This window comes from Trachypithecus francoisi, unplaced genomic scaffold, assembly GCF_009764315.1.
Source record: "Trachypithecus francoisi isolate TF-2019V2 unplaced genomic scaffold, Tfra_2.0 Lachesis_group0, whole genome shotgun sequence".
Lineage (NCBI taxonomy): Eukaryota > Metazoa > Chordata > Mammalia > Primates > Cercopithecidae > Trachypithecus > Trachypithecus francoisi.
Window position 1 is genome coordinate 9,425,449 of NW_022681453.1, and position 27,952 is coordinate 9,453,400.

At 37.1% G+C, this 27,952-nt stretch overlaps 1 protein-coding gene across 4 annotated transcripts in view; it reads left to right on the forward strand.

Annotated features, from left to right (window-relative positions):
- The first annotated feature begins 1,848 nt into the window (after positions 1-1,848).
- Positions 1,849-27,952, forward strand: part of DHX36 (DEAH-box helicase 36) — a 55,113-nt gene continuing 29,009 nt past the window's right edge. For 2 of the 4 annotated variants that reach the window (XM_033203746.1, XM_033203747.1), the window contains exons 1-9: positions 1,930-2,172; positions 10,171-10,295; positions 11,050-11,284; positions 14,656-14,694; positions 16,439-16,609; positions 20,260-20,339; positions 21,413-21,487; positions 21,609-21,775; positions 23,207-23,288. In XM_033203746.1, coding sequence (XP_033059637.1) covers positions 1,930-2,172; positions 10,171-10,295; positions 11,050-11,284; positions 14,656-14,694; positions 16,439-16,609; positions 20,260-20,339; positions 21,413-21,487; positions 21,609-21,775; positions 23,207-23,288 — 1,217 coding nt within the window. Of the gene's footprint in view, positions 2,173-10,170; positions 10,296-11,049; positions 11,285-14,655; positions 14,695-16,438; positions 16,610-20,259; positions 20,340-21,412; positions 21,488-21,608; positions 21,776-23,206; positions 23,289-27,952 lie in introns of all 4 variants that reach the window. The other 2 variants (XM_033203742.1, XM_033203744.1) reach the window with 2 other exon arrangements.

The following is a 27,952-nucleotide window of genomic DNA, read 5'->3' on the forward strand; positions in this document are numbered from 1 at the left end:
AAAATGTTCCTTGTCCTATGTTTCTCGTCTCAGGATTTAATGTGCCTCCTCATGTGTTAATAATTCAAATCTTAAACTTGGAGTTATTTAACCCTTCTAATTCTCCACATTCAATGAATCATCAAATTTAAGTAATTTTATCTTCTAATGTCCCCGATTCCAATTATTTCCATATGTAATGCCCTGTCATCCCATTTTGCCTCCTCTACATCACAGCACATTAACTAGTTTCCCTGTATCCACTCTTGTCTCCGCTATTTATTTCTAATTGAAGCAGTCAAAATAATCACTCCTCTGCTTATAACATACCACTGTTCTTGAAATGGCACATAAGGTTGTCCATAATCAGACCTCTATCTTACCTCTTTGGCCTTCCCTATCAGTCTTTAAGATTCAGGGTAGTTGTCTATGCTCTCTGATGTTTCACATCATCATCTGTCTTTACATATTGTTCCCTACACCTGTCATACTTTTCTTCTGCCCATTAGTCTGGCAAAAGTCTACTTATGTCAAAAGTTGTTGCATAACTCACCTAACTCCAAAATTAAATTCTTTTGCTGTAATATCTCATGCCTCTTAGGGAGGAAAACTCTTTGTCTACCCTCTTAGATTCAGTGTTTGCGGGTCCCAGAGTTAAAGTGACAAAACAGATTAGCAAAAGACAGACTTAACCACCTACATAATAGAGTTCACAGAAAAAGGTGATTCAGGGAGGCAGAATTTCGGCTTATCTACCATCTTAAAAGGGGAAGAGAAGGGGAAAACAGCACTTATGGAAAAAACAAATGACTTTTAGTAAAAATAAATGACATCTTAAAACAGATGCCAGATATGATAGCTTTGTGACAATGTCTATTCAAGCGTGTTGCCAGCTTCTAGCATCCAGGGATAAGAATCAGTCTTCCCTAGTTTCCCTCCCAGGGAGGAGATTGATTTGAATTCTTCCGTGTGGTTCTGTGTTTAGACAGGTAGATTTCAGAAACTCAAATGTCTTTGCTCAAAATAATTTTTAGGTCACAGTGGTGTATCGTAGACCCCTTCCTGACATACAACATTTCCCTTTCTTAATTCACTGCACAAAGATAGCCTTTGTCCCTTAAGACTGTAGGCAAATGAAAGTTAATGCCATACTTGCTTTGTTCAGTGAGTATTCCCAGCACCTTTACATTAGTTAACCGTAACATGAGCTGGATATCTCCTGGTGAACGTCCAAGCCTGTGTGGCCCAATTACTTGATTATTCAAGAACAGCTTGCACAAAACATTCAAGTGTTCTGGTTAATCAACAGTTTATGGTTTCAAATGAACATATGAATCTTCAAACTAGTTTATTTACATTGCCTAAGAGCTCGGCACTGAATTTGGCTAGACACGCTCATCTTACACTATTGGATAAACGTAGTAAATAGTGACAATACTTTCAAGGAGCTTAAGGGTATTTTAAATTACATGTTTGAAAGATTGTCAGGCTGTTTTCAACACTTAAGAATAACTCATTTTTTAGAGACTTTTAGAAGATGGCGAATTGATCCACGGTTTCTTTCGTTTCAATCAACGTTTACTACCCTAGGACCTAAGTGCAAGAAAACTACGGATTTTACCAGGAGTAAGAAAGTAAAAACCAAAAGCCATTGGTTCACTTGCTGGGCCTAGGGAATGAAAATCTACGGGCCTTTGGCTGGCTGTTGCTCCAGAGGTACAAGGGTAAACAACTCAGGAGGATCAGACAAAACCCGACCCCCGCCGCCGTCCAGATCACCGAGGTCGTCACGCCGTGACGTCACCAGAAACCGCTGCTTGTGATGCTAAATGGCCCGCCCTCTTGCGCTACGCTACTGAAGCAAAACGGAAGTGGGCGCACAGTGCCTTCCGGGACCGGACGCCATTTCCAGTGGTTGTTGGTTCTGACGGGTTGTAGTCCGCCAGGACAATGAGTTATGACTACCATCAGAACTGGGGCCGTGATGGGGGTCCCCGCAGCTCCGGTGGGGGCTATGGAGGGGGATCGGCAGGGGGTCATGGAGGGAACCGAGGCTCCGGAGGAGGCGCCGGCGGCGGAGGGGGTGGTCGAGGCGGCAGGGGCCGGCATCCCGGGCACCTGAAAGGCCGCGAAATCGGCATGTGGTACGCGAAAAAACAGGGACAGAAGAACAAGGAAGCGGAGAGGCAAGAGGTAATCTCGGATTCTATAGTGGAGGGGATGAGGCAGCACAGGATTTCTTCTCTCTCCCGCTGCCCCCTTTTTCCTGGTTTTGTTTCTTAAGTGATGCACGTGCTTTGTGAAATGCAAATGAGGCGCAAATATGTCGTGTGGGTGCTCCCTGTAGCGGGTGTACTGCTTTACATTAGCCATGCGCATCTGACGAAAAACAGGCAGGATTTATGCAGGCTGAATATATACTTTGCTTAGAGGACTTGAGAACTGTGACAAAGCAAATGTTAAGTTCACGTTCCAACCGAAATTAACTTTATTAATTGTCATTGTCGTATCCTCTGGCCATCCTTTCAGTTAGAATAATAATTGTCACTTTAAGGTCTTTGCCTGGTGAAGAAGCAAATAGCGACCTTTCTACATTTGAGATAGGTTTGCGCGGAACAAAAGCAGACAGACACTATTTTGGCTGTGGATCGTTCAGAAAAATAGTCCAGCTTTTATTATTAGTGTTAAAATTATCCGCAAACCTAGGATTTTTGTTTGTTTGTTTGTTTTTTGTGTTGGGGTGGAGAAATTTCTATTGATTAGCAGATTCTCTTTGAAAAGGAAAATGAAAGGAATCTCCAGAGACGATTTGGCTTACTCTCCTCTCTTCAGGTGATTGTCAGGTTGATTTGTATCTTGAAGATCTGCAGTAAAGGAAACAAAGTTCTCGGAGTGACTAATAAATAAAATTCTAATAAAAATAATTTTTATCATTAAGTAGGAACTGAGTATATGCCTTTGGTGACTTCTTTTTAAAAAGCACCTTATAAAATGTATTATAGAGTGTAATTAGATCATCATTTAGGCTACTTTTTTTTTTTTTTTTAGACAGAATCTCACTCTGTCGCCCAGGCTGGAGTGCAGTGGCGCTATCTCAGCTCACTGCAACCTCGACTCCCAAGTTCAAGCGATTCTCCTGCCTCAGCCTCCCGAGTAGCTGGGATTACAGGCGTCCGCCACCCCTCCAGCTCATTGTTGTGTTTTCAGTAGAGAGGGGTTTCACCATGTTGGCCAGGTTGGTCTCTAACTCCTGACCTCAGGTGATCCACCCGCCTGGGCCTCCCAAAGTGCTGAGATTACAGACATGAGCCACCGCGCCCGACCTAGACTACTATTTTAAAACCATTCCATTTCTTTTTATTTCTTTAACCATGTCATGTTCATTCAGGTGTTTCCGGGGGCCTTATCCGTTTATCTTCATAACTTAAACTTATTTAATAAACAAATCCACTTCTTTTACAGCTCCAAATTAACTTTTTCGTTGGGCAGACTGGCTTTTGAAAATCAGGATAGAGACGTCTAAGTAACTTTACAACTTTTGTTTATTAAGGCTCTGTTTCAAACAAGGTTTTATGCATGTTGCTCCAGGGACTTGAAGGAATGTGGTATTCAAGGAGCTTACAGTCTAGCTGGGAAAATAATACCTAAACAGATGAAAAGTTAAATAAGTCAGGAAAAAATGTTCATTATTGTTTCCACATGAAGGGTATAGCCAGTTGTGCAGTGGATGTTGTGAATGGAACTTTTGATTTCTACTTGCGTTCCCATCCTCCTTTTAGTGGTGACATGACCATTTATTCACTTGCCAAGGCCAAATGAGATTTATCTTTGCTTCTTCCCCTTCATTTCAGCAAATCTCTGCCTTCTTAATATATCCCAATCTAACTGTTCTTACCTTCTAACTAGTCATCTAGCTTGCATTCCTGCTCTGCATTGTCTGTGCTTTGCAGAGCCGCCTATGGTGATCTTTTAAAAGGAAAAATTAGATCATTTCATTCCCTAATTCACCACTTGAATTTGGAAGTCAGGCCACTTCTGTCTCAGTCTAATACATTTCAGTTGCATCTTGACATGTTTTCTGGAAATCTTGGTAATATGGCTTCAACATAACAGGTTTACCACTTTGAGCATTTCTCCGAGCCCACGTCCCCAGTCTAATTATAGCTTTTGTAAACATAATTTATTTTTACTTTTTATTACAGTGTCATACTGTTCTCCTGTCTAAAATGTACCTTTCCGTCTTGTTTTAATGTGAGTATTTTTCAATGGGCTCATCCCAGTTCTTCTTTGACCACCTTTAGCCTGATGTCATTGCTTCCCAGTCAGAATTTCAGTAATTTTTAAAGTCATGTCATGTGTTTTCAAAATGAATAGTTTTTTTTTTTTTTTTTTTTTGAGTCAGAGTCTCACTGTGTCACCCAGCCTGGAGTGCAGTGGTGTGATCTCGGCTCACTGCACCCTCTGTCTCCCGAGTAGCTGGGGACAGGCGGGCACCGCCACACTCGGCTAATTTTTGTATTTTTAGAAGAGACAGGGTTTTGTTATGTTGGCCGGGCTAGTCTTGAGCTCCTGACCTCAGGTAATCCACCAGCCCCGGCCTCCCAAAGTGCTGGGATTACAGATGTGAGTCGTGTCGCCAGGCTGAAAATGAATGCATTCTAATGATGCATTCTTGAACGAATGTTCTTTCAACAAATATTTATTGAGGACATTATTTTTGTGATGGTATCTTAAGCACAGTATTAATATAGGCTCTACAGAGATTGTGGTTTGTTTGGAGCAATAAATATAATACAATATTAAGGTATTAGAGAATATGGGCTATCACCTAACTCAGGTCAAGGTATTTTAGAAGATTTTTCAGGGACGGTAACCCTTAAGCTGAAACTTGAAATATAGTAAAGTGAATATACGTGTGTGTGTTTGAGGTTTGGGGTTTGGAAAAGATTCCAGGCAAAGGCAGTAGCATGTGCAACAACACCGAGATCAAGGAAGCACATATTCAGTTCAAGAAACTATAAAAGATAAGAACATGGATGTGGAGAGTAGTGAGATGAGGTTAGGGCAGTCAATCTCAAACTTGTTGGCTGCTTTGCACAAAAAGGAATATATTTGAATTTACAACCCAGTACACACATATGTATAACTAGATGAAAAGTTTTGTAAAATAATACTTAATTACCTGCACATTGCTTTGAAGTTTTTTTGTTTTTGAACTTCTCTGTTCTCTTTTAATGCTGTTCATGATCCTTTAATATAATTTCAGAAACAGCAATTTGAAAATCTCTGGGCTAGAAAAATAAGCACGGCCTTGAGATACATTGAGTCTTTCTGAGGACTGTAGCAAGCCGGTAAAACATTTTAAACAAAGAATGAAATGACTGGATTTTAAATGTTTAAATTCACTCTGGTAGCAGTATAAGGAATGGATTGAAGAGCGGCAATCCTGGTTCAGGGAGACCAGTTAAGTAGCCCTTGCAGTAACTAAGGTGAGAAATGACAGCTTGAATTAGCACGTTGGCAGTGGATATGGAGGGAAGTGGACAGATTAAAGTGATTTGGGAGGTAGACTCAAAATGATTTTGTGATGTATTTTATCTGAAGGGATAAGTACAGTGTTAATGATGACTCTTTTATGCCTGTCTGTAAGGATCAGGCTTGTTGGAGGAAGGTGATTGGCTCGGCTATGGACACTATGAGTTTGATATTGTTATAGGGCATACAAATGAGGATTTGCAGGAGGGAGAGGGCTGTGTAGATCTGATGCCTAGAAAAATCTAGACTGGAGGTAAGTATTTGACAGTTAATGGGCTCATGGGTGGTAGTTGGAGTGTGGGAGTGAATAGTCAGACACGGAATGGGCCCAGCCTGAATTCTATAGACCATTGCTTCTCAGACTTGAATGTGCATAGGAATCACCTGACATCTTGTTAAAATGTAGGACACTAGTGGGATCAGAGATTCGACTTTTGTTAACAGTCTCCCAGGTGATGCCAGTGTTGCTGGTCTGTAGATCACTCAGGCTGTCAAATACAGAAAATGAAAATTTAAGGGACAGGCTGAGGAAAAGAAGGTTACAAAAGAATCTAGGAAGGATCAGCCAGAGAAGAGAAAAATAAGATGTATGTTGTTTTGAAATCTAAGAGTAGTGTTTAAAGGAGAGAAGGGTGTATCAACAAGAGGAAGTAATTGATAGTGGCAAGTATGCACAAATGACGTAAGAGCTGAGAATGTCTATTGGATTTTATCAACAAGGTCATTGATGATCTTAATGGGAGCCCTTTCTGTGGCATTGTAGAAGTAAAAGCCAGACTGCAGTAGGGTGGCAAGTGAAACAGAGATTAAGAAGTGGAACTTTTTCCAACAGTTTTGCTGTGAAGAGGAGGAAGAAAAATAGGGCAGTAGCTGATAGGGGTAAGGGAATTCAAGAGAGGGTTTTTTGTTTTTCTTGTTTCTAAGGTGAAGAGATTTGACCATGTTCATGCCCTGATGGGAAGCACCCGGTGAAGAGGAAATCAAAGTGGGCCAAATTATGCTGTAGTAATAACCGACCCCCAAATCTTAATGGTTTACAACAAGCAAGGTTTGATTTTCTACCACATTACTAAAAGAGGCAAACTAGAATATCGATTGACTGCGTAATGTCTACTGGAGAGGTTAGAAATTTAGGAAAGCAAGGTAAATTTCAATGAATGAGGTGGCCCTGAGGACATGAAAGGAATTGGACTGCAGAGCTCAGGTTGAGGGGTTAGCCTTTAAAATGCACTTCTTTTTTAACAGGAAAGAAAAAAGGATAAATTCTGATACAGGTGGGTTTAGATTTGGTGATAACCAACTGAGGACCTTTTCTTCTTGTGGCTTTTGTTTTGTGAAAAACTGTGTGTGAATGCTGAGGGCAAACAGAAAGGTGGTGCTGGCCTGTTACAGAGAATGGGGAGACAGTTTGAAGTAGTTGCACATGATTAGAAAGCTGATAAAATAAATTTTGTGGACATCATTTAGGGTCTCTTGCGAGGAACTGAAAACTAGAAGCAGGATATTTGAGAATGTCCAAGAAAGCAGGAAATAATCAAAATTCTATGACAAAAGAAAATAGTCATGAAACAAAATGTGTTTCTGAGATTCTTCAGGCAAGGAGTGAAATTAAGTGAAGTGTGGTAGAACTAGAAGAAGGTTGTTGAGTGGGAGAGAGGTATCCTACAAAAAGGCAAGATCCAAGTTTGGAATTAAGGTATATTCTCTGCTATCTGCAGCGTCCAGAAACTCATTGTGGGGAGAACATCATTAAAAATACGAATCTTTTTATTTAGAGTGTAAATTATGTTTTCAAGAGCTAATCATACATGTTCATTGTAAAAGATAGATTCAGCTGTTCATTCCTGGGGCATATACCATGTGCCAGAATTATATCTGGCAGAGGCACTGCAAAAAGTATAGGATATGGAGAGTGAATAACCTCTTTTTAAATTAATAGTAATAAAAACAAGATCCTGCTACACAACTGACTTTTTTGATTTAATACTTTGGTCATCTTTCTGTTTGTATACTTGCAGAAAGATCTACTCACACTTAACCATTGGGTGTACTACAATTCAACTAATTCCTTATTGATTAGCAGATGCTTACTTGGTACATATGCATTGTGTAAGGTATCTTAAAGACTACCAACTGATGTTGACTTTTTAATTAAAACTAATTTTGTTGTGATAGTTTGGACTGAAAGATTGTGTAGATCTGTTTATTTTCTGTAGACTGTTACGTTATTCAGTAATTCACCTTTCCCAAGGGGTGTGAAATCTCATAAAATTAGAATAATCTTTTGTGCTGTTATGGGCAGGAGTTGGGCAATGTGTTGTGAAATGTCAATCTAGGAAAGTGTTTACTAAACAAAATATAGAGTAATGAGTTAACATGGAAAACTGAGAACTGTAGGAATAGCAGATACAGGTTATGTTCTAACTAAACAGATACATCAAGAAACTTTAAGAGGACTTTTGTAGACACATTTTATATCCTGACAACTGAAATTAGCCACTTGTTTTCACTTCAAAAAAGGAGGTAGCGTATAGTTCATTGGCTTTACTTCCTCAGGTTGTTTTATCACTAATTTCTTATTTTTATCACATTAGGTTATCCTTCTACTCATGTAAACTTATTTGAGCTTTCACAAAGCATGTAATACTGATTAGAATTAGAATGTCTCATAAAACCCTGTCTCTTGTCTTATTTGAGCTTTCACAAAGCATGTAATACTGATTAGAATTAGAATGTCTCATAAAACCCTGTCTCTTGTCTTAAACATGCTTATGTCTTGTTCTTCTGGGACACATACTCCCCCACCCACCCCTTGTTTTCAAACTTTATGTTAAACTTTGTTATGACCAGCTATTTTGGTGTTTGTTTAATTGGGATAGAATACAGTGAAGAGAAGAGTTGCACTGTACAGAGTAAGGAAAGTATTTTGTGAAATTACTTATTCGTGTATGTGTGTACTGAGTCATTAGTTTTACTGCAGATTGCTATGAAAAAAATAAAAAACAATTGAAATCTGTTGCTCTAGATTTTAGAGTATTTTGCACATTTGCCATCTGCTTTCATCAGTCTCCTTACCTTAGCTCCTGCTTCTCTTCTCCCCAAAAATCATAACCAAACCTCAAAAACTAAAAACACCTTGAAGAACATTCCCAACTGCCTAGTTGTTGGATACAGTAGTAATTTTTTCAGTTCTCTGCCTTAGTTACATCAATTTTATACTTCTGATTCCTTTTTTTAACACCTTTCTTCACTTCATAGGGGTGATTTGTCACTGTGTGCTCCTAGTCTTTTGCTTGTTCTCTTGATTATTCCTCTGACTTATTTTCTTGCCTTGGCCCCCTGAATGCCGGACTTGGTCAGCCATCTGTTCTCATCTTTGGAGGTGGTGTTCTTTGTAAATTAAAAGAACTCCTGTGTCTGTGTGATTTCAACTTTGCAGAACACTCCAAAATTTCTATCGTAACTCTAAAAACAAAACCTTTCAGAGATCCATTTCCATATATTCATCTGGCTAATCATTATTACAAGTTGGGAACTTTCATCATTGTTCTTAATTGCCTAAAATCCAAACTTAGCATCCTATTTTGACCTCCATCACCTCTACATGTACACAAAAATGTACAGTAACACAGAGCAGCCTCCTCCTAATGATTCATCTTACTGCTGTTTTCTCATGATCCACCCTTAAATTTGAAAACAGTTGTCTTTGATTCTTTCTTCCTTTTTGTCTGTCCCCAACTTCCACCAAATAGTCATTAAGTCCTATGGTTTCTTTCTTTCGATTTTTGACTGTTTTCTTTTCATTTATACTTTTACCTTCCTCCTCCTTTGGTTCTTTAACCTAACACACTCTAATTTTCACCACTCCTTGTGTGTTTCCTTTTGCCTGTGGATTTATATGCACGTTAGAACCTAACGTTTGTAGACCCGTAGATTTTGAAGAATCTGTTTTTCAACTTACTATGTCTAAATATAAAAGTCTCCAAAGAATTGGGTTTTGGCAATTTTTTTTTTTTTTTACCTTGGACATTTCTTAAATGCATAAAGTTTCTGAAAATTTTCATAGTTCACCAAGGACCTTTATCTTTGTCCAGTTTGTTGTGTTTTATTCTCATTCTTTGAAGCAACTGCGTCATTTGCCACATTGGATCACCTAATGAGCATTGATCAATTTTATTTACTCCTTCTGAGCTCAGCCTTACTTACCAATTTATTCTTCTGTTTAGTGTTAAGAACTTTCATGTTCATTGCAACCAAACTATTTCCAGTTTTCAACTTTTTTCTTAAACCATTTGAGTTGTAATAACTTCAAAATTTTAAGATAAGGAGAAATTCATAATAATTAGTATGTGAGGGTTGGGAGTAAGAGAACCAAGGTTGTAGGAAGAGGCATAAATGAGCTTTCTTTGCCAGTCATAATAGGGCTAATTTTATAAGTGCTTGTTGGAAAAGGTCTAGAAGGATATGTACCAAAATTTTAACATTAATTAATTAGGTCTAGGAAGGGGGATTGGGTTAGAGGACAAGTGTGAATAACTTTCTTTTATATGTATTTGTTGAACGTATATTACTTAGCCTTTATTTTCTTTAGTATCACATAATTTTTGCATATGCTTTCTTTTGTTGACAAGATGCTTTTTTCTTGGCACAAACTAGAGAGCTGTAGTACACATGGATGAACGACGAGAAGAACAAATTGTGCAGCTACTGAATTCTGTTCAAGCGAAGAATGATAAAGAGTCGGAAGCACAGATATCCTGGTTTGCTCCTGAGGATCATGGGTACGACAAGAAGTATTTTTTTAAAGAATAGGCAAAGAGTAACACTTTAATAATAAAAATAACATCTTTATTTTCTTCAATAAGTGAAGTTTAACCTTGATGTACTTTTTTTTTTTCTTATGTAGATTAAACAGATTTAGAAAATGACTTTTAAAAATTTAGATGACATGTTTCCACAGGAAAGCTAAATGGTATGAATAATAGTGTGTCTGGATATGAGATGTATTAAGTTGTTATTTATTCTTCTCCCTACCTGTCCTCTTTGTATTTATGAAATTATTCTATCTGGGAGATCTGCAAGAAGTGAAATTGCTCCTATTTTAGAAAGGTTACAAGAACTGTATCATTTAGAGGAAAAATTTGTACAAGTATTTCATGGACTGTGTATTGTAGCATCCTATTTATAGCTCAGAAAGGGTGGCAAGAAAAAAGATGTTGTGACATGAAACAAGTTCAAGAAACCAGAAAAAGAGAAACACTGTAACTAACCGCAGTGAAGGAATGACTATTGTGTGGATTTTTTATTTTTAACTACCACAAGGAATAACTTAATCTGGCAATATCTATTTAAAGGAAGGAAAAATTTGAATTTGTTATAAGACTCTAAGTATATTTTCATAATTACTGTACTAAGAGAAAAGCTTTGAATTTGGATGACTGTGAAATATTTCAACAGCGTATTGTTTTGTTTTGTTTTGTTCCAGGGTTCGAGTGGCTCTTCATCTCACCTTATTTTCCTATTTTGTCAAAACAGATACGGTACTGAAGTTTGTACTAAGAACACACCATGCTCAGAGAAGAAACTTGACATCCAGGAAAAGAAGTTGATAAACCAAGAAAAAAAAATGTTTAGAATCAGGAACAAATCATATATTGACCGAGATTCTGAGTATCTCTTGCAAGAAAATGAACCAGATGGAACTTTAGACCAAAAATTATTGGAAGATTTACAAAAGAAAAAAAATGACCTTCGGTATATTGAAATGCAGGTAGTAGAAAGATGTCAAAAAATATTTTGTCATTTTTTTCTTATACTAAAAATGTGTATATGGTTAGAGGTAGCTGCATGGCATAGATCAGTGAGATCCTCAACAAGATATCCTCTGTGGGAATTACTTTATTTTCGAATGGTAGAGAAAAGCAGTGGGAATGGAAGTTACACATAACCTACAGTAGTATCCTGTCTCATCCACAGAAGCTTATGTGGTGAGGAGAAGAAATGTTTGAGAAATGCTGGTGCAAATGGAAAAAAAAATACTTACTCTTCAGCTTTTCTAGGCCAGTTTAGTGAGGTGCCATGTACAGTAAAGGCAGTTAAAATTGTAAAGCTTGTGCCAGGTTACTTAACTCTTTTTTTGTAGATGATAAAATTAAATATTTCAGAAGTTATGTGATATGCTATGTTCACTAACATTTTAAATACTCACAAGACCTGAGAGTCTCCTGAATTCTGATACTTTCTTTCTACGCTAGGCAAGATATTTTAAGGTCCCTTTCAGTTAAAACATAAAATTGTATGATTTGTGGGTGTTCTAGAGGTGTAATAAAGTGGTCGCGTGTATGTGTGTATTTTTTTAAAAGAAATTACCGAGGGAACTCTGAGGGCCATATCTTTAATATGTAAATGCACACTGCTGTTTTTGATAAAGGATATAGCACCTCCTGTAGGAAAGAAAGGATCCCTCAGCTAACTGACGAAAGCTGAATTTCCTTATTAGGAAAGAATGATCCACTGACTGTTACTGATGAAAGTTAGATTTCCTTATTAGAATAGATAAGCTGAGGTTGTCCAGGGCCAAATTGTGTAGCTCTTTGATGCCTGTTGGGTAAAACTGTGATTTGAAAATGGAGGAAATTTCAGGATGAATTAATTCAGAATCTTCTAGTTGAGAAGAGCTGCTTGAACAGCCTTAAGAACAAGGAGAATTAGTGTCTTTCTCTTTGCTATATATGGTAGACAGAACTCATATACTAAAGATGGGTGATTGATCTAGTTCAGAGAAAGAAAAACGTGTAAAACATTTGAAAAGTTGATGGTCTTCGTATTTCTCATGTGTTGTCATAAATGCTTCATGTATACTGCATTATTTAAGCTTCTCAGCAACCTTGAATAGAGACTACATGTCTGTTGTAGATGAGGAAAAAGATTTAGGTTAAGTGACCTACCTAAGGTTGCATAGCTCATAACAGAATCAGATCTAAAATTCACCTGTGTTTAAGAACTCAACTTTTTAATCATTTTTAGCCATGTGCAATATTTTTTCTTGATGTTCTTTAATAAACATTAATTTTCTGCTTCCTGGATACCAGTTATTGTGCTATATATGTGTGTGTGTATGTGTATATATATTTGAGACAGAGTCTCAGTCTGTGACCCAGGCTAGAGTTCAGTGGTGCCATCATGGCTCACTGCAACCTCGACCTCCTGGGCTCAAGTGATCCTCTCACCTTAGCCTCCTGAGTAGCTGGGACTACAGGAATGTACCAGTATGCCTGGTTAATTTTTGTAATTTTTGTGGAGATAGGGTTTTGCTTTGTTGCCCAGGCTGGTCTTGAACTCGTGGGCTTGAGCGATCCTCCCACCTCAACCTCCCCAAATTCTGGAATTAGGGGTGTGAGTCACCACGCCAGCCAGTTGTGCTTATTACTCTTTTTTAAGAGTAATAAGATATTTCCTGTCCTCAGAGAGCTTACAGTTGAACTATCTCACATCTTGGTGATGGTCAAAAGTTAGCACATAGAAACTTTGGCTGCCTTGGGAAAGAATATTGGATTATACCTCTCTTTTCAGTGGCATTTACATGTATAAATCATATATGGTTAATGCCAGTTTGAAATGCAGTGGGATAGCTTGTGTATAAGTATGTGTTAAGATGGTAACATTTGACTACCTGGGGTGTTAATACTTATGTCATTAAAAATAGTTTTTAGATAATTTAAAAATTATTACAAGATAAGTTATTATAAGGTAAGGTAAGTGTGGTAGCTTTTGTTATTTTAAAATTGCTAGAATTCATTTCAGTCATCACAGTGATTGTTATTTTTATGGTGCTGATAAGAATTACCTGACCATGACAAACATGGCAATAATATAATACTAGATTACCAAAGACAATTCTAATTTTATTAATTATATATATATTTTTAATTATTTCCTTTTTTTTTTTTTTTTTTTTTTTTTTTTTTTTTTTTTTTTTTTTTTTGAGATGGAGTCTTGCTTTGTCACCCAGGCTGCAGTGCAATGGCGCGATCTCGGCTCACTGCAACCTCCACCTGCCAGGTTCAAGTAATTCTCCTGCCTCACCGTCCCAAGTAGCTGGGACTACAGGTGTGTGCCACCATGCCCGGCTAATTTTGTGTAGTTTTAGTAGAGACAGGGTTTCACCATGCTGGCCAGGCTGGTCTCAGACTCCTGACCTCATGATCTGCCTGCCTCGGCCTACGAAAGTGCTGGGATTACAGGCGTCAGCCACCACACCCGGTCAGTTTTTTCCATTTTAATAAAGGGTGTTTGTTAAAGCTGACTTTATTTTTATGCCACTGAAGATTCTTTTTTTACATTATATGTACTTAGTTGAATGTAAACTACAGTACTGCTTCTTAAGTGTTTTTATGTAATATGGGTATAGAGTTCCATAAAAGTTTTCAGAATTAGGAAGAAATTGTCACATAAATACAGGAAAGAATAGTCATTCCTTTTGTAGTATTCTAATTGTAATTTAACACATTGGAAATCTATTGAGTAGCTTATATGTGTCAGAAACTGGTATTTGCTTTTTATATAAAGGTTTTTCATTTAGACGTTGTGGCAACCCTGTGAGATAAAATCTTTTAGACGTTCACACTTTAAGTATGACTTAACTGAGATCACAGCTCTAAAATGGCAGTACCAGATTTTCTGACTGTGCAGATATTACTTTTCTCTTACACTCAAAGGCAAGTATCCTGAAATAATTTCTGAATCTGCTCCAGTGCCTAATGTGTTCGTAAATAGTGGATTGTTGGGTGAGAAAAGATAATACAGAAATCAAATCTAAGATGAATATATAAAACATATTGAAAAATAGTGAAAGTAATTTAGCAATCATTAGAATGCTGTTAGGACACATCCGATTTCATTTTAGTGCCACTGACTTTAAAGCATTGTCTCCATTTTGCTTGGAATGGAGTTCTGGTTTTGAATGTTTCAGATATAAAAGGAATTGGTAAATTATTCTTTATAATTTTTTTACACAAGCCGTAAGATAATAAAAATACTTTTGGATTCTAGAGAATTTACCCTATGGTGTATCCTAATTACCATGATTATAATTTAATTACATATCTTTTGTGAAAATTTAAAACTTTTTTTAAATTTCAGCATTTCAGAGAAAAGCTGCCTTCATATGGAATGCAAAAGGTAAAGTGTTTTTTTCCACTATTTAATTTGATTTGCAAATTAAATACACAATTTTTTTTTTAAAAGAGCTCTGTATCAAGAAAAAATGTAAATTAATGAACTTTTTTCTACAGTATAGTATTGGAAGTTAATTTTGTTCTTTTGAATTAAGGACAGAAAGAAATAAAAGGACATAAACAATTTTCCTGATGTTTTCACCTGTTTTTGTTCATAATTGAAATCTTTGAAATTTAAAAAGTAAAATTTCCTCTTATAAGTTACTTTGGATAAATACCTTGCACTTAAGTCAAGACCAGACACTTCAGTTAAGATTAATGTACAAATTAATGTATTAATTAAAATCAAGGTGCGAAATAATTAATGTACTACTAAAAATACAGTTCTTTAATTTATTACACTGTATCTTAAAATGTGATTACCCTATATAGAATAATGTGGTCTCTCATCCTTCTCTGTTTTCCCAACCTTATTTTATTTTACTTTATTTTTTGCTTTTCATAGCACTTATTACCACCTGACATTTGTGTGTCTTCCCTTCCTAGGCCAGTGTAAGTTCTTGAGCATAGGATTTGTTTTGTTCACTCTGTGTCTCTTGACTCAGAACAGTGCCTGGCATTTTAAAGACATCCAGTAAACAAATACCTATTGAACGGATGAATCACTTTTCACTTCTTGGTATTTACCAGCTATAATTTCAGTGTTCAAACTTAAAACTTTTTTCTGATATATATACATCTATATATATGTATAATGTGTTAGAATAAGTGGGGAATTTTTTTTTTTTTTGAAAGGGAGTCTTGCTCTGTCACCAGGTTGGAGTGCAGTGGCATGATCTCGGCTTACTGCAACCTCTGACTCCTGGGTTCAAATGATTCTCCTACCTCAGCTTCCTGAGTAGCTGGGGTTACAGGCGCCCACCACCATGTCCAGCTAATTTTTGTAGTTTTAGTAGAGATGGGGTTTCACCATGTTGGCCAGGATGGTCTCGATCTCCTGACCTCGAGATCTGCCTGCCACCACTTCCCAAAGTGCTGGGATTATAGGCATGAGCCATCATGCCTGGCCTAAGTGGGGAATTTTTAAAAGGTAGATTTTCAAATTAAATTGTTTTGTACATGAAAATAACCCCTAACATCCCTTTGAGATAGTAAGATGACTTTGTTTATATGGTGAATATTATTACTAAAAATACTAGTACATATAATTTTGTAGAAGAACATCTTCCCCAAATATGAGGTTTTCTAGATAGCTTTGGTTTAGATATTTAATGACTTTATTTTAATTATTTGAAAGGAAGTCATTTTAAACTACAGTATTTTCTTCCTTGTTCCTAAAATGGCATACAAAACTTGTTCTGCAGACAAAGCCATATTTATTAATTATGATATAAATTTGTAATATCATCAGTAGTTGTTTAGGCTGGGAGTTTGCTTCTGTAGTCAGTAGCCCCACATATCAACATTATTTTAATTCTGCGTGGAACTTATAAGCTATCTCTTCTTGTTTATGTCAGTATGTTTTTCTTTAGCAGTGCTTTGGCTTTGTTCTTTATAGTTTGGTGCACTTATCTCTTGCAGATTGGTAGATCCAGATATCCAAACTGCCAGTATTGGATGTGACAAAATTTAGAAAGCATTAATATATTTTTTAAAAATAATTATCTTCAGTTTGGTCGAATTTTGATTAATATCTTTTTTCAGACTTAGTCAACATGTGATATTTTTTATTTTTCCTTTTGAAATAGGAATTGGTAAATTTAATTGATAAACATCACGTAACAGTAATAAGTGGTGAAACTGGTTGTGGCAAAACCACTCAAGTTACTCAGTTCATTTTGGATAACTACATTGAAAGAGGAAAAGGATCTGCTTGCAGGATCGTTTGTACTCAGCCAAGAAGAATTAGTGCCATTTCAGTAAGTAATCTCTTAACTTATTACAAATGTCTTTTTTAAAGTAATCTTGCTAGAACCTACTGATTCTGAAGGTATAGAGTGATTCTTAATTCGGCTTAGGATTTTTGACTGTGAAAGCAAATATTTGCTTAACGTGTTTAATAATAAAGGCCAAAAAATTGAGTAACTGCTGTCTTAACAGATAATAGATATTTATGAATTCAAGATAAACTTTATATCCAGGCAAATTTCAGTGTGTATTCACAAGAATGAAATAGATAAAATGTTTACAGAATTGATTACAAGCTTCAAGTAATCTCCATCATTTGATTCTTTACATTTTACTACTCGATTTATTTAATTTTTTTTTTTTTTACTTCTGTCATTTTTTCAGTATAAGTATACTGAATGGTGGTGAAAGTGGGAAATCTTTTAAGTTGTATTTCTATAATCAGTGATTTATTTAATTATTTTTGGAGACAGGGTCTTACTTTGTGACCTAAGGTGGAATGCAGTGGTGATAACATGGCCTCAGTGCAGCCTCAACCTCTAGAGTTCAAGTGATCCTCCTGCCTCAGCCCCCCAAGTAGGTGGTACTATAGGCATGTGCCACCATACCTGGCTAATATTTGTATTTTTTATAGAGGTGGGGTTTTGCCGTGTTGCCCATGCTGGTCTTGAATACTGGGCTCAAATGATCTGCCCACTTAAGCCTCCCAAAGTGCTGGGATTACAAGCATAAGCCACTGTGCCCAGTCATAGTCATTTTTGAATGCAGCTACTCAGTAAGAGGAGATTTATCATGAGAAAAAATAAGGTATTGTTTCTGGTTTGTCAAGTCCAAAATTTTGGGAAGGCATACATAAGTAACACTTATAAATAACTTATTTCAGGTTGACTATATGAAATCCAGAATGCTCCCAAATCCGGAACTGTTTGAGTACCAACATGGAAATGCTCACTAGAGCATTTCACATTTTGGATTTTCAGATTTGGGATGCTTAACAAGGGCAAGTATAATGAAAATATTCCAAAATCCGAAACTGGAAACACTTCTGGTCCTGATCATTTTGGCTAAGGAATATTCAACCTGTACATTGATTTTGTTGTTATTGTTTTTAGTTAGATGACCTAGTTAGATATGTGAGTTATATATATTTTTTTAAAGGTGTTTGGGGTTTCTTGTCATATTTCAGTATGCATAGTGAATTAATTTATGCTGTATAATTTTGTGTATAAATTATAAAGGTTTGTGTTTGTCTTTGGTTTTATGACAGTGCTGTTTATCACATGTCTAAGTCATTTAATATAGAATCTGTGGTTAAAAACATTACCAATTACGACAGTATTTCTCAGAAAATACAGTATATGTTTTAAGCTTTGGTTTCTAAGAAGTACTATAAAGAAAGAGCAGTAGACTTCACTGCTTTTTTAAAAAAAAATTGTGTACATTTATGGGATACAAGTGCAATTTTGTTATATGCATACATTGTGTAGTGGTTAAGTGAGGGCTTCTAGGGTATCCATCACCCACATCGTATACATTGTACCCATTAAGTAATTTCTCATCATCTGTCCCCCTCCTACCTTCTCTTCTGAATCTCCATCATTTGTCATTCCATACTTTATGTCAACATATACCTGGTTTTTAGCACCCACTTATGTGAGATATGATATTTCTTTCTATGTCTATTTCGACATGATTTCACTCTTACAGCTAAATAGTATTATTCCATTCTTTATCCAGTCATCCATTGATGGGCACTTAGATTGATTCCATATCTTGACTATTGTGAATGGTACTGTGATAAACATGCAAGACAGGGGTTTTTTGTTTGTTTGTTTGGTTGGTTGGTTGGTTTTTTTTGATACATTGATTTCTTTTCCTTTGGGTAGAAACCCAGTAGTGGGATTGCTGGATCAAATGATAGTGCTATTCTTAGTTCTTTGAGAAATCTCCATACTGTTACCTATAGAGGCTGTACTAATTTACATTCCCACTAACAGTTTGTAAGAGTTCTCTTTCATCCATGTTCTGGCCAAGATCTATTATTTTTTGACTCTTTCATAGTAGCCATTTTGACCAGAGTAAGATGATTTCTCATTGTGGTTTTAATTTGCATTTCTCTGATGATGATGTTGTACATTTTTCATATACTTTTTGGCCATTTGTGTATCTTCTTTTGAAAAATGTCTGTTCTTGTCTTTTGCCCTCCTTCTAATGGGATGATTTGTCTTTTGTTGTTGTTGTTTGAGTTTCTTGTGTATACTAGATGTTTGTCCACTGCTGAATGACTAGTTTGTACATATTTTCTTCCATTCTGGAGATTATCTGTTTACTCTGTTGATTATTTCTTTTGTTGTGTAGAAATTTCTTAGTTGATTCCCATTTGTCTATTTTTATTTTTGTTGTCTGTGCTTTTGAGGTCTTAGTCATAAATTCTTGGCCTAGACCAATGTCTGAAAGAGTTTTTCTCTAGGTTTTCTTCTAGTAGTTTTAGTTTCAGGTGGTCTTCACCCTTTTATGGGGACGATATTCCAGGAAATTGCATAAAATTACAGAATGGTGAAAAATAAACCACTTTTGTTATAACACAGTTTTGTAGCTAGACTTAAATATTTTCACTAATACATAGCCGTTATCGTATATGCAGATAGTAGGAAGAAATGCTAAGTAGGTAATTTTTTTCTTCTTTTTTCACCATCTGTTGGAATTTAATCTGTAGACAGGTTAATGTGGTCTGTCAGGGTGTACTAGGTATACTTTGGAAAGTTTCACTTCCAAAATATTATTTCTTAGAAATTATGCCATTTTCTATTTCTGATCCCTTAATTATCACTGTTCTGTCATGAAATAATTGTCAGTTACTTTTAGTTATACAAATCAGTATTAGATTATAACATTTCATCTTTCCAAAGCTTATTTTTGGCAATCGTAACTTTCAAAGCATGACCAAGAACTAGAAATTCAACACCAGACCCTACCACAAACAAAAACACAAGGGAAGAGTATCAATATGTAATTACTTTCAAATTACACATAACCTACAAGTTTAGATCTTGATTTGCAGCTCTTGGAAAAGACCAAAAATGTATAAATTAATGAGAGGATGCTATAGAAAGGCGCTTTGAAAGTAGTGATGAGAGAACTTGGCCTTAAAAGATTTTATAAGAGGAAATGAAAAATAAGCATAAACAGCTCTTTTTTTGGAGTCTCGCTCTGTCACCCAGGCTGGAGTGCAGTGGCCGGATCTCAGCTCACTGCAAGCTCTGCCTCCCGGGTTCACGCCATTCTCCTGCCTCAGCCTCCCAAGTAGCTGGGACTACAGGCGCCCGCCAACGCGCCCGGCTAGTTTTTTGTATTTTTTAGTAGAGACAAGGTTTCACCATGTTAGCCAGGATGGTCTCGATCTCCTGACCTCGTGATCCGCCCGCCTCGGCCTCCCAAAGTGCTGGGATTACAGGCTTGAGCCACCGCACCCGGCCATAAACAGCTCTTAAGAGAGGCACACACTGTTTTAGATACCTCAGATTGTAATATCTGGTTTTTTTTTTTTAGCTCATTTAGAAATCTGAAGAGCAATTTTTCAACAGTCCGAGATTTTCGTGGATATTCAGGATATTTGTTCTAAAGGAAATTATATTCTCTTTATATTTTATTTGAATTAAAGGTTGCGGAAAGAGTGGCTGCAGAAAGGGCAGAATCTTGTGGCAATGGTAATAGTACTGGATATCAAATTCGTCTCCAGAGGTAAGAAATGTTCACTTCTTATATACAAGCAGATTTTATGAAACTTTGAAGCTGGAGATTCAAAAGAAAGGATATTTTCCCCATTTTTATGATGGTTATTACTCTTACAATTATCATTTAAAGTAATTGCATCATAGATGGCTTGCTGCCACAAATTTATCTTCACAAATTTATCTTTTAACCCAAATTGGACTTCGATTGCCTTTTTGAAATGGTGCTTTTGTATTTGGAATGATTAGAAAAATAAACATTTTTCCTGGACGTAGATTAGCAGACCATTACTCTCTCTGAAAAGATTGTGTTCTACACCTTTCAGTACCACCTCCACACACTTCTGACTGACTTTTTAAATTGATTTTGGTATCTTAACCCCCTATCCAACTCCACTGTGCAGTACATATTTGGTCCTTTTCTGGAGCTTAGGACTCCATTTGCCTTTTTATGTTTTAATTTACTTAATGGTTTTTAGGGATAGGTTCTCATTCTGTCACTCTGGCCGAATTGCAGTGGTGCAGTCAGCTCACTGCAACCTAAGACTCCTGTGCTCAAGCAATCCTCCCACCTCAGCCTCTCAAGTAGGTGGGACTATCAGCGCACACCACCATGACTGGCTAATTTTTTTATTTTTCAAGACTGGATCTCCCTATGTTGTCCAGGTTGATCTTGAACTCCTGGGCTCAAGCAACCCTCCCATCTTGGCCTCAAAGTGTTGGGATTACAGGTGTGAGCCACCACGCCTGACACGTTTGCCTCTTCAAATGAGTGAACTTTCCAGTTATGAACCAAATATTTAGGCCCTGTACGTCAGTCAGTTGTTATCTCAGTGTCAATGGTCATATCTTTTAAAAGAAATTAACATTGTATCAATGACAACAAAGATAATGTATAATGAATTTGAATGAAGTATTTCCCATTACCTCATTGTGGTGGGTGTTCTTATAACTAAAAAAAAAAAGTATGAAGATTTTCATTAAAACTGAAAGCATTTCTAAAATTGAAGGTATAAACCTTTGTGGTAGTTAATTACTAGGAAAGAAAACCAAGAATTATTAGTTCATGTCTTTCATTCACAGTCGGTTGCCAAGGAAACAGGGTTCTATCTTATACTGTACAACAGGAATCATCCTTCAGTGGCTCCAGTCAGACCCGTGAGTATGTTTCAATTAAGGAAATAAAAGTATTATCAAAAGATGTAATTATTAAATTGGATTTTACTAGTTGTTAAAGAAAAATGGTTTTAAAATTTTGTACTTCACACTTCTGCCTTAGGTATTTGTCCAGCGTTAGTCATATCGTACTTGATGAAATCCATGAAAGAAACCTGCAGTCAGATGTTTTAATGACTGTTGTTAAAGATCTTCTCAATTTTCGATCTGACTTGAAAGTAATACTGATGAGTGCAACGTTGAATGCGGAAAAGTTTTCAGAATATTTTGGTGAGTAAAATGTGTAGTTACTGCATTAGAAAAGGTACTAGAAAACCACTTAATTTAAAAAAATTAGTATGGTACTAGGTAAAGAGTAGTCAAAATGAATGTTTAGCTATTAATTTTATTTTAATATTATTCTACCCTCCAGTTTCATGGATTAGACAATTGGGTCTATTTTTTAATAGTGGCATCATGTCTGATAGGACAGGTAGCTTCTTGTTGCTACCACCACACAATTAAGATGGCATCGTTGAAGTCAAACCACAGATTTGCATAATTTTATAAACTTCTTTCTGTAATTTTTCTGTGACTTTTATCTACTATCACAGGTTAGGGTGGCAGTTTTCTGCTAATACTGCTAGTGACCACTTGGCAGTTTTCTGCTAATACTGCTAGTGACCACTTAACAAAACACCTTCAATGTTCCAGGTAGTATATTCGCCACTTTGTCTTCCTTAGTCTTTATAATACTTTATGAGGTAGGTACTATTATTCGCGTTTTTACAGATGAGAAAGCAGCCTCAGAGCAGTTAAGTAGCTTTCCCAAGCTGAACATAGACTGGACCAGTTGCAAAGCACATTCTTTTAAAATCAGTCCTCACTGTCTTTCCTGCTTATACTTGTGAAGGAAAGAAGGGGAAAGGGAGGGAATTACAATGTAGTATAGTTATGTTTAATAAATGTTCTTGTCATCAGCATTATAAAAGTCCTTTAAAATACATCCCAGTTAAACTGAAAACCATGTAAGATTAGTTGGGGTAGGTGTTATTATTATTTTTTTTAATGAGACTTCTAGAACTAACATTGAGTACCTTGCTCAAATGTATGCACGTCATATGTAGAGCAGTGATACTTGCTCAGATATTTTGACCTCCCATGTGATGTTTGATTTTTACCGTGTGTACTGCTTATTTTCCTTGTTATGAAATGTAGAGAGTATTTATATAACAATGCTGAAGTGATTTTTTATTAGTAATTTTGAAATAGTAGCAATTTATTTGTTTAGGTCTTGTTTTGATTACTTTTCTCCACTAATTCTGGGTGCTACAAGTAGTAATGATTATCTGGAATTCAGTAAAACTTTGATATTCTGGATATTCTGTTATGATACTATCTGGGTTAATGATGAAGAGAAAATAGACTTCTAACTAATGGATTTTGAGTTCAACTTAAAACTCTATTCTTTGATATTCTGTGTTATTTTGTAGAACTGTGAGATGTGTATACAGTTTGGTAGCAGTAAAATGGTATTGAGTGAAGACTAGACTGCTGCTTTTTATTAAAGTAGATATGGAAAAATAGGGTAGAACTGTAAAAGCTACAGGACCATTTTCTGGAATTAATAGTAAGTAATAGAGTCATTGTCCTATTTACAGTATATTAATTTTTTCAACATTTGAGTACAAATTTATGCTTATATTTTGTCTGCCGTGATAGGTAACTGTCCAATGATACATATACCTGGTTTTACCTTTCCGGTTGTGGAATATCTTTTGGAAGATGTAATTGAAAAAATAAGGTAAGTAAACATTAGATAATAAAAAACATTAAAAAGTACTAATATATCACTTTTCTCATGTCAAACTTTAGTCTCAGAAACCCACCATTGACTACTTCCTTGTAAAAAATTTGCTGGGAATTAGCCATACTTGGCTACACATTAAAATTACCTGGAGCTTTTTAAACTCCAGATGCCTGATTTATACTCCCTACCTAAATTACATTACAATGTCTGAGGTAGTAGCCAGGCATCAGTGTTTTTTTTTGTTTTTGTTTTTTTGAGACAGAGTCTCTCTCTGTCACCCAGCCTGTAGTACAATGTAGCCATCTCCACTCACGGCGACCTCCGCCTTCCAGGTTGAAGTGATTCTCCCACCTCAGCCTCCCAAGTAACTGGGATTACAGGCACACACCACTGTGCACAGCTAGTATTTGTATTTTTAGTAGAAATGCAGTTTCACCATGTTGGCCAGGCTGGTCTCAAACTCCTGACCTCACGTGATCTGCCCGCCTCAGCATCCCAAGGTTGTGGGATTACAGGCATGAGCCACCACCCCTGGCTGGCATCAGTGTTTTTTGAAGATCCCTGGGCAGCAAAGTTTGGGAACCTTTGTCTTTAGTGTTTGAACCGTTTTGATGGTTCTGTTACCTGATTTTTACTTTCCTTTGTTGGCTTCCATTGCCCAACATTTAAATATAATTTCCCCCAGGCTTCTCAATCATTTATGTTTTCACTGTGCAAATCTGTTTATATCCCTGACTGTAGTTGTATATTTTCACAGCTTTCAGTAGTATAGCTTCAGAACTGAAGCTTCTCCTGATCTTTGAACTGGCTTTCTACTCAGTAGTAGTCTAGTACCACAGGTGCCTTGAACCTAACATTTCTCAGGCCTAAATCATTATCTTATAGTCACCCACCAAAAAAAAAAACAATGTTTCATACTTTATACTTTACTTTATAATGGTTAATGATTATCCTCCACTCAGTTTTCTAACCTATAAATCAAAAGCTAGTGTGTATCAGGCAGTTATATACCAGGGTATGGCAACTGTTTTACACGCTGAGTAACCAAGTTAATCCAAGTCATTTTGTACTTGCCTTCAAACAGACATAAACTGTGGGAACTGTCTTCTTGAACATGCCTTTTCACTTTTATTTCTTTGCCAAGGTCCTTACTGTCTCTCCTGTGCTATATAATAGTTACTCTTTTGGTACTGTATTCTTCACTCTTAGGATTGCTGCCATATATTTTCCTAAAAACAATTTGTTCATGTGAGCTTTCTGCTCCTGGGCAAGCTCCTTGCATATGTGATATCTCTTTAAAAAACTGTTAAGAGCCTTTTTTTGTTTGCCATGGCTATAACAGAGCACCTCAGCTGGTATGCCCAAGTTACTGATTCCCTCAGCATTCTGACCACTGGCCTTTTGCTGCTAGCAGACTTCTCCAGGAGCTTGTGTAGAATTGTGTTTGTATTCTTTGATGGGAAAAAGACTGAGAAGCACAGCCCCATAGGATCAGGTTCAAATTCCTTAGCTGGTCATTCCAAGGCCCTTTACGGTGTGTCCCCATCCTCTTTTCTAGCCTCATTTCCCAGTCATGTGTCCTATGGCCTGCTTGTGCTAAGTATACCATTCCATAATGGTATATTTAGCATGCCATCCCCTCTCATTCATGAATTTGCGCTGTTATGTTTTTGTTCCTCTTAGACCTTTATATGCCATCTTCTCCATCCTTTCATTTGTAAGCTATTGATTATATAAGAAAAATCCCAGCTTCATTGCTTGTTAAGCCTTCCCTAATACCTCTCACAGACTTGAATTCTTTTTCTTTCTTTCTTTCTCTTTCTTTCTTTCTTTCTTTCCTTTCTTTCTCTCTTTCTCTCTCTCTTCTTTCTCTCTTTCTCTCTCTCTTTCTCTCTCTCTTTCTCTCTCTTTTTCTCTCTCTCTTTCTTTCTTTCTCTCTTTCTTTCTTTCCTTCCTTCCTTTCTTTCTTTCCTTTCCTTTCCTTTCCTTTCCTTCCTTCCTTCCTTTCTTTCTGTCTTTCTGTCTTTCTTTCTTTCCTTCTTTCTTTCTTTCTCTCTTTCTCTCTCTCTCTCTTTCTCTCTCTTTCTCTCTCTTTCTCTCTTTCTTTCTCTCTCTTTCTCTCTTTCTCTCTTTCTTTCTCTCTCTCTTTTTCTCTCTCTCTTTCTTTCTTTCTCTCTTTCTTTCCTTTCTTTCCTTTCTTTCCTTTCCTTTCTTTCCTTTCCTTTCTTTCCTTTCTTTCCTTTCTTTTCTTTCTTTCTTTCTGTCTTTCTGTCTTTCTGTCTTTCTTTCTTTTCTTCAGAGTCTCGCTCCATCGCCAGGCTGGAGTACAGTGGCGTGATCTCCGTTCACTGCAACCTCCACCTCCCAGGTTCAAGCAATTCTCCTACCTCAGCCTCCCGAGTACCTGGGACTACAGATGCACGCCACCATGCCCAGCTGATTTTTGCATTTTTAGTAGAGATGGGGTTTCACCATGTTTGCCAGGATGGTCTCGATCTCTTGACCTTGTGATTCGACCCCCCTCGGCCTGCCAAAGTGCTGGGATTACAGGTGTGAGCCACCACACCTGGCCTTTAATTCTTTCTCATCTGTATTCCTGCAACATTTGTATCATATCTCTTATAACCCTTATGTTATTTGTTGTATAGTGTATCTCTTTGTATTTGCCTCTTGCACTAGCTTTCAGACTTTTCGGGGTCCAAGATTTTGTCTTGTTTATTTTAGTAACTAGTACATAGCACAGTGCCTGACCTATGGTAAATCTGAATAAAAAAGGATAGCCAGGCATGGTGGCTCATGTGTGTAATCCCTATGCTTTGGTAGGCAGAGGTGGGGCAGATCGCTTGAGCCCAGCAGTTCAAGACCAGTCTGGGCAACATGGTGAAACCCTGTCTCTACAAAAAATACAAAAGTAAGCTACATGAAGTGCCATGCGCTTATAGACCCAGCTACTCAGGACGCTGAGGTGGGAGGATTTCTTGAGCCTGGGAGGCTGAGATTGCAGTGAGTAGAGATCACACCACTACACTGCAGCCCAGGTGACAAAGGGAGACCCTGTTTCAAAAAAAAGGGGATTGGGGACTAGATGTAGAAACACTTGGGATGAGATTTTTCAAGACTCAAAAGTTCTCTTAAGAAAGCCAGGAAGTGAGAGTGGAAGGTTAGAGCAAAGTTATTACAACCATTTTTATATGAAGAAAAATCTGCTGAGTTTTGACCAGACATTTATTTCACTCAATGTTTTGCACTATGCTAGGGTCTGAGCATTAAGCAAGGGGAGACTTGGTATATGCTCTCAGAATTTGTTTGTAGACAGGGAGACACATAAGCTGTTATATATAAAGTCTGAGGGAAGTGAAGAGTGTATTAGAAATTAGATTTTATATGTTAGGTAGAGACTGGTCAAGTTAGGAAAGCAGTTGAAGTCAAAGTAGGAAAGAGGGAAATGTATATGTCAGAGAAGATAGAACATACTAAAAGCCTCAGACAGACAGCATGTAACGGTCTTCCATGCCCTGATTTTATCATCAGCCGCCATAAATTTTCTGTATCCTCCCTCTTCATTTCCACTTTTTACCATGTGTCTCACATCCTATCATGGCACATTTAGCAATTGCTTGCCAGTAAAATAATAGGCAACTGCTTGGCAACAATGAAAACAAAGTTTTGAGGATCAATAATCTGAAGGCACCTGATGGAAACTTGCTTTCTTAAGCTCCCTGGATGTTAGGGAATGCATATGGAATTGTAGCCAAGCAGTCTCTTGAAGCGAAAAGGTGATATCTGTGCATTTGTCATCTGCTGATCAACTCTAAGAGGAGAGTTGAATGAGGGTATTCCTTGATTAGAGATTTTCATCAGAAGCTCCTGGCTGTCCGCTTCCCAGAAGAAGAGCTGCACAGCAGGGAGGTAGCAAAGAAAATACAATGACCAGAACAAGAGCAGGGCAAGATGATATGGAGGGTTGTGATTGGAGGTGGGAGGATTGAAGGTTACCTCTGTTTTGCAATTTCTGGGAAGGGAGCCGACTCTGGGTCCATCCTGCTGACTAGAACCAATGTGTGTCTCAGGTTGCCCTACCTCAAGTTGGTGCCTCTGTATGTATCGAAGACTTAGGGGAATTCTGGGTCACAGGTACTGAATAGGGAAGGGGATTAACATTTTCTGGGTGTCTGCTATACATGAGGCTTTATCATTTTTTTTTTTTTACTTTATCACATTTTTAAAAATCTCATGCCAGTACTGTTATAAACATATTAATCTCTCAAATAATATAACTAAAGGCCAGATATTTAATGCCTTATCTAAGGTCACACAGCTAGTCAGTAGCTGAGCAAGGATATCAATTCTGACTTCGGAGTCCATGCTCCAACCCCTTCCCCATTCCATCTAGAGGCTGTCCTGTAGTTGAACTCAGAGACGCCTTGGGGTTAAAGTGTGGGTTCATTTTTGTCTTTTACCACCCCATGCCTCGCAGGACTGACAGTGATAGGTAGAATTATTGTCCAGATGTGCCCTCTATGGTTTTAGCAGTCACTACAGGATGGTAGTAGAATCATAGTACAGCACTCGATTGACATATGAGAGACTTGAATGCTGATTCTGGATCTGCCATTAGCTACAACTGTGTGAGAGCAGAATTAAATAGTTCTCTAACA